This window comes from Coenobita brevimanus, chromosome 45 (assembly GCF_032717465.1).
Source record: "Coenobita brevimanus isolate Jiangsu-jjx chromosome 45, ASM3271746v2, whole genome shotgun sequence".
In the NCBI taxonomy this organism is placed as follows: domain Eukaryota; kingdom Metazoa; phylum Arthropoda; class Malacostraca; order Decapoda; family Coenobitidae; genus Coenobita; species Coenobita brevimanus.
In genome coordinates, this window is record NC_136998.1 from 32,217,866 (window position 1) to 32,231,163 (window position 13,298).

At 44.8% G+C, this 13,298-nt stretch overlaps 1 protein-coding gene across 1 annotated transcript in view; it reads right to left on the reverse strand.

Moving 5' to 3' along the window:
* Positions 1–3,229: 3,229 nt before the first annotated feature.
* The window catches only part of CARPA (Carbonic anhydrase-related protein A), a 556,097-nt gene continuing 546,028 nt past the window's right edge, over positions 3,230–13,298 (reverse strand). The window contains exons 7-8 of the mRNA XM_080271217.1: positions 7,862–8,039; positions 3,230–3,350 (exon numbers count right to left, since the gene is read on the reverse strand). Coding sequence (XP_080127343.1) covers positions 3,328–3,350; positions 7,862–8,039 — 201 coding nt within the window. The 3' untranslated portion in view covers positions 3,230–3,327. The remainder of the gene's footprint in view (positions 3,351–7,861; positions 8,040–13,298) is intronic.

Here is a 13,298-nt window from a genome sequence, read left to right on the forward strand (position 1 = left end):
GCTTGTGCGTAAATATGGGACGCTTCATCCGGCCAGATTATCCCCCTCTCCCAAACACATTCCCACACGTGTAAAAGGGATTCGAGCGAACCAGAGAAGGATGGGTTTCAGGCCTCCGATAGAGCCGCCTTTGTCAGCTTACACGATCAATAGGACAAACCATTTTTTTTTTTTTTTGGCTCATGGTGAAGATTGTTATGGTCAGTCACTCTCATGGGCCGACTACTCTACTATCTGAACTATTTACATATCTAGTAAAGTTTCACACGTACGCACACACAAAAAATGAACAAGAATGTCTCACTGCTTCATTAGTTTCACTGTTTCATTTTTCTATACGGCTAGATTTCCCAGGTTTCGTCTCTAACCGCCCTCCTTTCCCCCCTTCTTTCTCTCCCTTAAAGTTAGTCTGTTTCTCCTCTTATTTTTCTATCTTTATTTCTGTACTGTACATTCAGACTGGGGTAAGTTAGGACCAAACCAGCTGAGTCAGGCTTCAAAAACATTAGAGGTGAACGGGAAAGGATGAATGTCAAAAAGTCTTGTCTTCTACGTTCACCTTTCCAGATGAACACATAAACATTTTAATACAGTCTCCCATTGGCTGATGCGCACACACAATTAATATGTATGAAAAGCATTTATTAAGTATGTAGTAGCCAGCGATTTTAATGAGTCTGCTCGAATTCATGCATGCGGACACTTATGTATACTCTACGCCACGGAAATTTTACATGCCTGTGATCCTGGTCATGCGCCATGCAAGTGAATAATTATTGCTCGCTCGTACGAATTCCAATATACATATGCATGACGAGGTAATTTCTATGTACACAGAAGCGGCAGCTCTTTCAGCACGCTGTTTTCTTTTTCAACCTCGTTTCCTATCTTTTTTTTTCCCTCCATGTCTGTCTCTTTTTCTTAATATTGCTGTTTCTGGCTGTATTTCTCTCTGCTTCATTTATCTGTCTGTCCCTCTGTTTCATCAGTTCCTGTTTGCATCTCTTTCCTCTCTTTCTGTCTCTCTCCTTCATCTCGCTGATTGTTCCCGGTCTATCTCCCTTTCTGTCTTCACTTCTGCCTCTGTTTCAACTCTTTGTCTCCACTCTATCGGTTTCATCTGTGTGTGTATTTGTGTTGCACTTACTGAAACACCAACAACACAAGGGCACCCCATCACACCACCTCTCACCCCTCACGATTCAGCTGATATTTGGGGTTCATACTTGTTCCTGCTTCGACCCTGCCTTATTCGAACCCTTACCCCTTTGGAACTCTTGCCTTGTTCGAACACCTACTCAAATGAGGCTAAGGGTTCATCTAGATCCCTACATCATCACTGCTTAATTCGAACTTCTGCTTAGATGACGTTTAGGGGTTAGCTTAGGTTTCTGTTTTTATCCTTCCTTATTCGAACCCTTCCAGTTCGAACCCCTCCCTTAAAAGGGTTCAGGGCTCATCTTGTTTCCTAAATCGCTCCTGCCGCATCCGAACCCCTGCCTGAACTGAACACTGGTCTTATCCACACCCTGCCATCTCTTCTAGTCTGCCCCAGCCACGTCCCTGCCTCCTCTTGCGCTCTGCCCCTTCTTCTCCTCTACCTCTTCTTCTTCGTCTGCTCTTCTCTGCTTCCTTCTCTTCCACTTTCCTTCCATCTTCTCTGTCTCGTCAAGTTTTCTGTTTTGTCTCGTCTCTTCCTTCCTGCCTCATCCTCATCCGAACTCGTGCTCACGCTGCATCACGTCCATCTCTTCCTTCTTTAATCCTCTGCCTCTTCCCTTCCTGCCTCCCCGATTTTCTACCTTTCACCACTATTATCTCGGTTTACCCGCCTCTCCCCGCCTCCCCATCCCCTCTCCCACCTCTAAAGTGACAGGGGAGGTGACAGGGTGGCGAGGGAATGACAGGCGTGAGATGTGGTTGGGGAGATTATGGGGTCGACATAATTACGAAATGGCAGGGTCCAGAAGACAGGGTTGATGGCAGGGGTTAAATGATAGGATTGATCGTTGGGGTACGGATGATACAGTAGGAGTGGCAGGGTTAAGTGAGGGCTGGATGGCAGGATTAAAAAGGAGCAGAGGTGGCAGGGTTGGGGTGACAAGGTGGGGATGGCAGAGCTCTAGATGGCAGGGTTAGATGGCAGGGGTGAGGTGGCAAGCTTGCGATGGCAGGGACGGATGAAAGAGGTTAGGGTGGCAGGGGCTGGGGTAGCAGAGTTTCTTCCAGGCGACAGGGTGACAGCATGTACAATGGTGCAAGGTACACACTAAGAATGCAGGGGATGGCGATGGCAGGGGACTACGATAGGGTACAATGGAAGGGGCGACGGCAGGACAGCGGTAGCGAGTGTAGCAGCAGACCACGGCTGAGATGATGGTGGGAGTACCGGCAGGGGATGATGGCACAGAGTGGTGGTTGGGAGCGATGAACAGGGTTAAAGACGCAGGCAATAGCAAGGGACGGTGACAGGACTGGAGGCAGAGGCGATGGCAAGAACAGCGTCAGGGGAGATGGCAAGAGCGATGACGGGGACTGACAACAGGGGCAATGGCGGGAGCGGTGGCAGGGGTGGCGGCAGGGAGCGATAGTGGGACAATGGAAGGGGCAGGCTTACTGAAGACATTTCTCATTAGGAGGCGGGAGGGATGGCAGGCGGCGGCAGGGGACTGAAAGGGTTGGCAAGGTCGACAGAATGGTTAGAGGAACTGACAGGAACGACGACAAGGATGACAGCAAGAGACAGAGCGTTTACAGGTAAGGCAGGGCAGTAAGAAATTGACAGACGATAGCAGGGGAGAGACAGGGAGCTATAGAAAGGCAAGCAGACCTGACAAGGGAGATGGAAAGAATGGCAGAGAGCTTGGTACGGTTTAGTAAAGCTGACATGAGAAAACAAGGAAGATGGAAGGACGCGTTATAGGGTTTTGCGCAGATGGCAGGGGGAATGGCACAGAGGAGGGCAGGGATGGCAAAGGCGATGACAGGGGAGTTTTAAGGTCCAGCAAGGATGATGGGATGGCAGGGAAGATGAGGCAGGGGGTGGCAGGCGATGTCAGGGGTATGACAAGGAGGGGGTATGAGTTGTAATTTCTGGTAAAGTTGACAGGGGCAATGGCAAGGGAGGTTGTAAGGTCTCATAAAATTGGCAGGGGAGATGAGGCAGGGGTGACGGCAGGGGATATAACAAGGACAGCTGGGGAATTTTAAGATCTAAAAAAGTTGACAGGGGCGGCAGGGGGCTTGACAGGTGGCAGGGTGTGGCAGGGGGGCGGCGAGGGGCGCGTGGGGGCCCTGCTGAAACACGCACTACAGCAGCGAGGTCGGCTATAGCTTGGGCCACTGGCGAGCTGTGGGGGAAGAGGAGTGTTAGTAGCTTAATGTTTCTACTAAAAGCTAAAAGAAAGAAAGAGAGAGAGAGAGAGAGATAAAAGAAAGAAAGAGAGAGAGAGAGAGAGAGAGAGAGAGAGAGAGAGAGAGAGAGAGAGAGAGAGAGAGAGAGAGAGAGAGAGAGAGAGAATCAACATCTATCAAAGACAATCTGGTAATAGTGGAGATGTTAACAGTGATACTTTAATGGACTTGGATATAACCATCATAACAACACATACAACAAAAGTATACTACTACTATTACTACCACCACTACTACTACTACTACTACTACTACAAAAAATAATAACAGCCTCCCACCTTACGTCAGGGAGTGCAGTACCATATGTAACGGCACTAAGTACAAGAGATTACATAACACTGCACAACTTACACCGACCCTGGCCACACGTTAGAACTTAGGGTGACTAAGAGTAAGGCGAGGGTTAGGAGGGTGTAGGTGTGGGTGCGGGTTTGGGTGTGAGGGAGATGTGGGTGTGGGTAAAGGAAGGAGTGTGGGGATAGGGAGGTCTGAGTGTAAGCCTGGGTGTGGGTTTGGGTAGAGGGAGGAGTATGGGAACGGGAACGAGTGTGGGGGAAGAGGAGGTATGTGGGCGGGTGTGGGTGTAAAAGAAGTACAAAATACAAAGGTACAAAGGAGTATAAAGTATAAAGGAAGGTAAACAGCAATAGAATAAACAGTGACCCTTTCATGACTATTTGTTACCGAGAAGACTATGGCTGTATCTAATTCTGTGAGGTGAAGAAAAGGAGAGCTAAGAAGGAAGGGATGCAGGATGGTGTGAGAGTGGATTGAGAGAAGAGGGTGTGTGAGGGTGTGGTAAGAATGAGAGGGTGTAGGTATGGGTGTGGGTGTAGGTATGGGTAGATGAATGTGGGGGAAGGGGTAGTGTGGGGAAGGGTAGGTGGGTGTGGATAAGACTGGAAATCCGTCGAGAGACCAAGGGCACGCGTGAGAGTGAATGTTAGAGAGAAAGCTGTATGGTAAGAAAGTGTGGGTGTGGGTGTGGGTGTGAGTGTAGGTCTAGGTGTGTGTGGGTGTAGCTGTGGGTGTGGGTGTAAGTGTAGTTGTAGATGTGTGTGTGCAGGTGTGTGCCTGGGAGATGAGGTTGAAAGGTGTATGTGTGGATGTGGATGTGCGTGTGGGTGTGGATATCGACGGTGGAATGTATATCAATGTGGGTTACCTGGTGGATGTGTTGGTGTGGATGTGAGAAGTGGAATGTGTAATAACCTAGGTTATGAGATGCAGGTGTGGGTGGTTGTGGGTGTGCAGGTGTGCGAAAATAAAATATGTAGTACTGTTGGGCAGGGGGTAAGGGAAGAAAGGGAGAGGGTGGGGGGTTGGAAGTGAGCAATGAGGGGGGAGGGGGAGCTGGAGGGAAGAGATGAGGGGATAAGGGGAGCTGGGGGGAAGGAGATTTTATTAGTTAGTGTGGGAGTGTTTAGTTCACTCTTAACACTTGTTTATTGGGCTGTACTGAGGATACAAGTTTGTTCATATTTTCTCTTATTCTCCTTCCTGCTTCCTCTTTCTCCTTCTCTTCTTCGTTCTTCCTTCCTGGTTCTCTCTTCCTGCGTGCTTTCCTTTATCATATTCTTCAGGCTTCCTCTTCTTTATCTCTTCCTCATTTGCTGCACTGTCTTTCTGTTTCTTCTTTTTCTTTCTATTTTTTCCAATCATTTTTAGTATTCCAGCTCTTCTTTCTCGCCTTCTCTTCTTCCTCTCTTTCTTACTCGTACTCTTTCTTCCTCCCTTTTTATTCCCATTTATTATTCTCTTTTCTTTTCTCTCCCCTTCTTCTTCTGTTCTTCCTCCTTGCCCCTGTTTCACCCCAGCTTAATTCCTGCATACACAGTCTTTCAATTTCGCTATATTTTTCCATCCTCATTTTTTCTACATTATTTATTTTCATTTTCCCTCCTACCATTCTTTTTATCTTCTCTCTCTCTCTCTCTCTCTCTCTCTCTCTCCTTTCAATTCTTCCCTCATTCTCCCTCCTGCACCTTATTTCATGCTTCCTTCACCATTTTCTTCTCTGTCTCTCGTCCCTTCTTCTCCGTCTCTTCCCCTTTTATTATCTCATTTTCTCTTTTGGGGCTATTTTAGCTTGCACCTCTCTCTCTCTCTCTCTCTCTCTCTCTCTCTCTCTCTCTCTCTCTCGTCTTCATCTCCTATCTCGCTTCAACTATCTTTCTTCTCCCTGTTCGTTTCCTTCATACTTAATTTATATAACCTTTTGTTCTTACATTCCTCTTAACAATCTACTGTCTGTTTCTCTGTCCGTCTGCCTGACCGTTTATCTGCTCTCTAAGTTTCCCCCGTATTCATGTAATTTCGTTAATTATTTATTCTACTTTCCTTTAATGACCACTGTAAATCTCAAGGCAGCATTCTCACTAGTTTCGAAGATTTTGTACCAATTATTCCCTATTAATTTATTACGCACATTAGACCATCTCTCTCTCTCTCGCACGTAATTCATATCTTTCTGTATCAATATGGACTGCTTACATAAGAGACAAGGAAATAAAAAATACAAATGGGGAAAAGGTATATAGTTGTCTCACATTCTTGACCCAGATTTTCGTCCTTTTGCAGCTTATTTCACGTAGCGCAGTGGCAGAAGGCAGTATTATGGCTCCACATCCCTTCCACGGCAAGTCCTTGTGTCTATACTCTATTCACTTTACCTTGGCCTAAAACTGCCATCCCTCCATCTTGAATGCTGAGGTACAACAACAGGTTAATACCAGAAATAATGCTAGTCACGAAGGGGTGTACAGAGAGGATTTAGAGACACATTACTGTTTTACTTTCTGCCACTGAGCTACGAGAAATACCCACAAAAGGACGAAAATCTAGACCAAGTTAGAGTGAGTCAGCTATAGTATCACATTTAAGAGTTAATCTATTGTTACACCTAGTCACTCAAGGCGGAGGGATGAAAATTTTAGATCAGGTTACAGTGAAATGAGTATATGCCACCTAAACTCACGACAATATTTTCCTGGTGTAAATTATAAGGGATGGATGTGAAAGAAGAGTGTGACGCAAAAAGACGACTGTGGTGGTGGAGGAAGGTGTGGAGAGGGGGGAGATGGGGGAGGGATTGGAGTGTGGTGGAAGGGGAGAACTGTGGGGAGGGGGGAAGTGGAGTAGGCAGAGAGGTGTGGTGGACTGTGGGAAGTGAGGGGGGAAGGGAAGGTGCTGAGGCGGGGAGGGGAAACGAAGAAGAAGGTACGTTGGTGTGGGAGGAAAGATATCAAGACGTCTACTTTAAGCTCTTTTACTTAGAGAACTCTTCCTTCACCTGAGTAAAGTAATCTGACGGTAGTGAATGAATAAATAAATAAATAACAGAGTCTTAGTATTGAAGGGAATGATGGAATTTACCTCTAACCTCTTCACAACGATAACTCTGTCGTAAGCTAAATAAGAATAGTCTGAAGTAAACAAGAAAAAAAATAAAATAAAACACGTCCTCGCGCTGAAGGGGTTAATACGCTGTCTCTCTCTCTCTCTCTTTTTTTTTTTTTTTTTCACAGGACAGGCATTGTGTGTTGGTGGGCTTTCTTTGCATTATAATTGGCTCGTTAGCCTTTGTTATCCGGGCTTTTGGCAGTAATTGGTTGCGCTGTGCTAAGTTACAGACCAGGAGGTCAGCCAGGGTCGGGGTTGAGTCTCGTGCTTCGTCTTCTTCATCATCATCATCATCATCATCATCATCCCCTTAACCCTTTAATTATTTATCATTATTATCCTGACTCTCTTTGCAATCAACTTGTTCATTTTTATTCCAGTCCTTCTCCTTCCCCACTACTTTCCCCTCTTTCACGTCATCGCAAGCTTAAGTCTTCTCTTCCTTCTTCTCTTCTTCTTGCTTCCTTTCCAATGTTTCCTATAAAATTTCCATGTCAGTTTTTCCATGCTGCATGGTGGTTTTTCTCACTTTTTCCTGGAGGGTTTGGTGGTGGGGGGAGCCTTCTTGCTTTACTATCCTTATCCTTCAACATGTAGAGTTTGATCTTGTAGTCATAGTTTTCTCTAACAAGCAGCCTCGAAAGGACCATAAGGTCTGTTGCTGTTTGCTTTCCTATGTAATCCTGTGTAATCCTCCTCCTCCTCCTCCTCCTCCTCCTCCTCATCATCATCATCATCATCATCATCATCATCATCATCATCGTCATCATCATCATCTTCCTTCGCTGCTAAACCGTGTACTGTACTAATCGTGGGTTAAAAATCATTAAATAAAAGATAAATACATTGAGTTATAAGCCTAATTCTTCTGATAGGTCTGCTGACGATACATTTGATGGCAGTAGTTTACAAATATATCTACAAAAAAAATCAAGTCCTGCAGTGTGTTTTGCAGTGTTACAACAGAACCTGCTATCATTACTAACACTACCACCTCGACTACACTACTACTACTACTACTACTTGTACAACTACTACCACTAACCTGCATAGTACATCTCGCGGTGCATGCTGGGGCAGGCCTTGGAGCGGTGTGCGTTGGTGAAGTCGATGTTGGTCCTGACGGTGCGGTGGTGCAGGGCCTTCACGGGACGGAAGTTGTTCGCCATCTTGGCCTTGGGCAGCGTTTGGTCGCCCTGCATCAGGAGGCGGAGGGCGTACAGCTGTAGGGAAGGGAGGGATTATTAAAGTCAGGTTGGAGGAGGGGAAGGCCAATACTTGTTTCACTTTCTCTTGGCTTAAAATTGCCATCTCTTGAATACCAGGGAAATGTGAAATTGCCATCTCTTGAATACCAGGGAAATGTGTGTGTGTGTGTGTGTGTGTGTGTGTGTGTGTGTGTGTGTGTGTGTGTGTGTGTGTGTGTGTGTGTGTGTGTGTGTGTGTGTGTGTGTGTGTGTGTGTGTGTGTGTGTGTGTGTGTGTGTGTGTGTGTGTGTGTGTGTGTGTGTGTGTGTGTGTGTGTGTGTGTGTGTGTGTGTGTGTGTGTGTGTGTGTGTGTGTGTGTGTGTGTGTGTGTGTGTGTGTGTGTGTGTGTGTGTGTGTGTGTGTGTGTGTGTGTGTGTGTGTGTGTGTGTGTGTGTGTGTGTGTGTGTGTGTGTGTGTGTGTGTGTGTGTGTGTGTGTGTGTGTGTGTGTGTGTGTGTGTGTGTGTGTGTGTGTGTGTGTGTGTGTGTGTGTGTGTGTGTGTGTGTGTGTGTGTGTGTGTGTGTGTGTGTGTGTGTGTGTGTGTGTGTGTGTGTGTGTGTGTGTGTGTGTGTGTGTGTGTGTGTGTGTGTGTGTGTGTGTGTGTGTGTGTGTGTGTGTGTGTGTGTGTGTGTGTGTGTGTGTGTGTGTGTGTGTGTGTGTGTGTGTGTGTGTGTGTGTGTGTGTGTGTGTGTGTGTGTGTGTGTGTGTGTGTGTGTGTGTGTGTGTGTGTGTGTGTGTGTGTGTGTGTGTGTGTGTGTGTGTGTGTGTGTGTGTGTGTGTGTGTGTGTGTGTGTGTGTTGGCATCGACTGTTTGTATCCTTCACGATGTTTGAAAAAAAAATATATAGTGGAACAGATACAGATGGACTGATAGACATAAAGATAGACAGATAACTGGATAAACTGGCAGCCAGACTGACAGATAGGTAGACAGACAGATAGATATATTGATGGATGGATAGATATAGACAAACAAACTGGCTGACAGACAGATAGACAGACAGACAGACTGATAGAAAGATAAACTGAAAGATAGAAAGATAGACAGATAGATAGATAGATACAGACTGATACACAGAATATGAAAACAAACAGACATAAGCAGAGAGAGAGAGAGAGAGAGAGAGAGAGAGAGAGAGAGAGAGAGAGAGAGAGAGAGAGAGAGAGAGAGAGAGAGAGAGAGAGAGAGAGAGAGAACTACTGAAAGGAACTTAATTGGTAAAGACTGAAAATGGTCAGAGGGAAAGAGAGAACATCGAAATGAAGGGGAGATGTAACAAGAGGAGGAGGAAGAAGAGGTTGGGAGAGAGACAAAGAGAGCCAGAGGAATGCGAAGAAGAGGGGAAGGAAGAAAGGCGAGGAGAGCAAAAGAAAGAAAAAAAATGTGGCTGAGAAATAGTGAAATGGGAATATTATGAGAAAGACAGAAAAAGAAAATCTGAGAAATGCAAAGATGGGAAGGAAGGAAGAAGAAAGAAAAGAGTAACAGAAACGGAAAAAATAAACACGAAAGAAAGTGAGACAGTGGAAAAAAAAAAAAGAATCTGAGTAATAAAAAAATGATAGGATGGAAGACACAAGCATAAGCAAGGAAGAAAGGAAAGTAGAAGGAGACAGGCTTAATGAAGGAGAAGGAAAGATGTAAAAAAGGAAGGAAGGAAAGGCGAAGAAATGTAAGGGAAGGAACAATAGGTAAGACAGGAATGCGAAGGATAGGAAGGAAGACGAGACCAAGAGAAAGGAATAAAGGAAAAAAAAAAATGAACGGAATCCAATGAAAGAGAAAGTGAGAAAGGAAGGCAGGGGAAAGTTAAGAAAGAGAGACAAGATGAGAGTAAGTAGAAGGGGAAGCCAAGGAATGCAAAGGAGGAAGGGAGGAGTGTGATTTAGACGAGAGAGAGAGAGAGAGAGAGAGAGAGAGAGAGAGAGAGAGAGAGAGAGAGAGAGAGAGAGAGAGAGAGAGAGAGAGAGAGAGAGAGAGAGAGAGAGAGAATAAGCCAAGAATCCACAAAGAAAATCACCACCACCACCACCCATCCTTACTCAATGTGCCACCAATACATCAACAAACTATATATATACAAATCCCTCCCTCCCATTGAAACCCCCTATCAAATTACAACGCCAGGACAAACAGTAATTCCACATGTCACTTCCACAACAGGCTCTCGCGTCCATTTGGCCACACTCTTATTTTGGTAGCAAGTGACATCGGTAATTACGCTTTAGGAATGGTAATTGGCTTTGTCATGGGAGTGGGGATGGGAGCTCTTTCAACGCAGGTAATTATGGGTCGTGTTAGCAGGTTATTGTTGGTTATTAGGCACGGGATTTATTTTTTTTCCCCCCTGACGGGTGTATAGGGATGTGATGTGGTTTGAGTACGATTTGATTTTAAGTTATAATTTCCTGTTTTTTTTTTTTTTCCTTTCTGCTATGCTGGAAGAAGGTGCGGATATTCATGATTTTGGGAATACGGTGTGATTTGAATACTGTTTATCTTCTCTACTCTCTTCTCTCGTCTACTGAAATTCTGTGCAATAGTTCACTACTGCCCTCCATGTCTGGAATTGTCTCACTTGATCGGCATTTATTAACTCGTTCAACTCGTGCCCATTGCAGCTTCTATCATTATCTTGAAACGAAGGCTGGTAACAAACACCAGATACTGATACAACACAAGAATTGGAATGTGTAGGCAACTGACGGAAGATATTATGCGCTTACTAGAACCAAAGATCCCTAACTCCTTTCAGTTTGGTTGATGGCAAAGTGTGGTCAGAGTGGAGGGTTGCTTTCACTGGTATCAAAGACTTATTCCTGCCTCATAAGATCATATAACGCCTGCATAATATTAAAGTTACAAAAATGTGCCAATCTTCAGGTGAAAAACCGACAACAGTAATAAACAAGAACTTCCACCTGATCCGAAATCAGTAAATTACCAAACACGTGTTAGCAAATTACACAAATTACAGACAAACTAAGAACAGCTGAAGGAGCAGGAAAAAAAAAAACTTGTAATTACCAGCAAACGAGTACAAAATTAGCCAATGACACAAAGTTACTACTAGGAAAACTGACAGAGTTGAACGAGCAGACAAAAACTTTAACACAAGTGCCAGTGCCTCGTTAGAGCTGTTTGGCGCTATTAGGCACTCTGTAATTAGAGTCGGGGGTTGTTAATGATCGAGGCAGTGCTGCTAATGCCCTCGCTACACGTCAAAACAAGGCGACTGGGTAGGGGTGGATGGAAAGAGGACATATTTGTGGGATGTGAGAGTTGGTGCCGGTGATTTATTTTATTTTATTTCATTTTTTCGTTGCTGAAGCTCTAGTGATGGCTGTGTTAATAACTGCAGTGGTGGGGGATGAAGGGATGACATATTAGGTGAATTTCAAACAGGTATCATTTGGAGGTGTGTATTAATAGTTTTCGTGATTAGAATTTCTTAGTTAATGATGTAGTAGTGATTATTGTATTTATGGTAGCGGTGATCTTGGTGGGGTATGGGGTGGTGGGATATCTTGATGGAGTTTGGCAGTGAGAAAAGTGATGTTGTAATGTGTTGTAGTGAGGTTCTGGTTGCTTATGTGGTACTTGTGGTGACTGTGGTGGTTGAGGTTGGATGTGGTTGTAGTGTGGTTTTGAGGCAGCTGTTTTGTGTGTGTGTGTGTGTGTGTGTGTGTGTGTTTGTGCTTATTATCTAAGAACCACTGAGTCTTTACATGTTAAGCTTTAATATCTGACAACCATACCATATCCTTTAGTTGACTTTCTTTACCAGTTCATTTGTGTAGTTTTAATTATCTGTCTCATGAGGTTTCTCTTACACTGAATAAAATAATCAGGCTGTAACAAACGTAAATTATAAAATACGTCCCCATACTGAAGTGGTAAGTGTCTTTGTTTTCATAATTTCCTTTCTTGAACTGATTCTAATTTTGAATATCCAAATTCATTCCATATCCATAACCATATCTGACCGCCACAGCCACACAAACAAGTCATTCTAGATTACAATACCCCTCCGTGCTACACATTACGTAAGGAGGCAACTGATGCAGATATCCGTACACATCAATTTATAGCCAGATTTATTTAACACACATAAACATACCTCACTGTCCTAGCCACCCATACAGACCATTTCAGATTCCAATATGGCCTAGTGCTATCTGTTACCTAAGGAGACTATTGATGCGGACTTCACATCACTTTACATTACATCCCTCACTCGTAGTGGTAGTTACAACCCCACTCTCAGCTGAATGTGAACCCAGTGGACTGCAGGCTTACGTTCCTCTTTTCCTGCAGTCCACCATCCTCATTTGGGGGATAGGGAAGCGACTAGGAGACTTTTTGTATAACCAGGAAGTTGACTGTAGCCTTAGGTTCCTCTTCTGCAGACCATCATCCTCATTCCGGGGGAACAGGGAAGTAACAGAGAGGCATTTGTGTGGGTAGTTGAGCCTCCTTGTTATATCAGAGCCACCCCGTGAAGGCGACCCTCTCCAGACCCATACCCCTCAGTATTCCATTATAACTAAACACTCCACGTCTAAGGGAAGCCTAGAGCAATCCCCCAATTACCGTAAACCTATCCTTCTCGATACAGCCACATTACATACGCTTGAGCAATACAGGACTATGGAGGAGTATATGAGGGGGGATGGAAGGCAGTGGTGGGGAGTGGGGAGAGGCTTGGGGTAGTGTGTGTGTGTGTGTGTGTGTGTGAGAGAGAGAGAGAGAGAGAGAGAGAGAGAGAGAGAGAGAGAGAGAGAGAGAGAGAGAGAGAGAGAGAGAGAGAGAGAGAGAGACGTAATGGAAAGATGGAAGACGCGATTCCTTCCAGCATGTCGCCCAACAAGTTACTGGGAAGAGGAGGAGGAGGAGGAGAAGGAGGAGAGGAAAATGTATGAAGATGGTAATGATGATAGTGATGATTATGAAGGTGATATAATGAAGAGGAAGATAATGATGATGATGATGATGATGATGATGATGATGATGATGATGATGATGATGGAGGAGGAAGAGAGAAAAAAAGCAAGATTATTACATAGAGAAGATGAAACATGAATTAATGATGGAGGAGACAGGATAAAAGAAGAGGACGAGGGAATAAGTAAGAAGATTGAGTCTAGATCTGGAGACGAGAAGGAAATGGAAAGAGTGAATAGCACACTGATGACAAACTCGTGTGTGTGTGTGTGTGTGTGTGTGTGTGTGTGT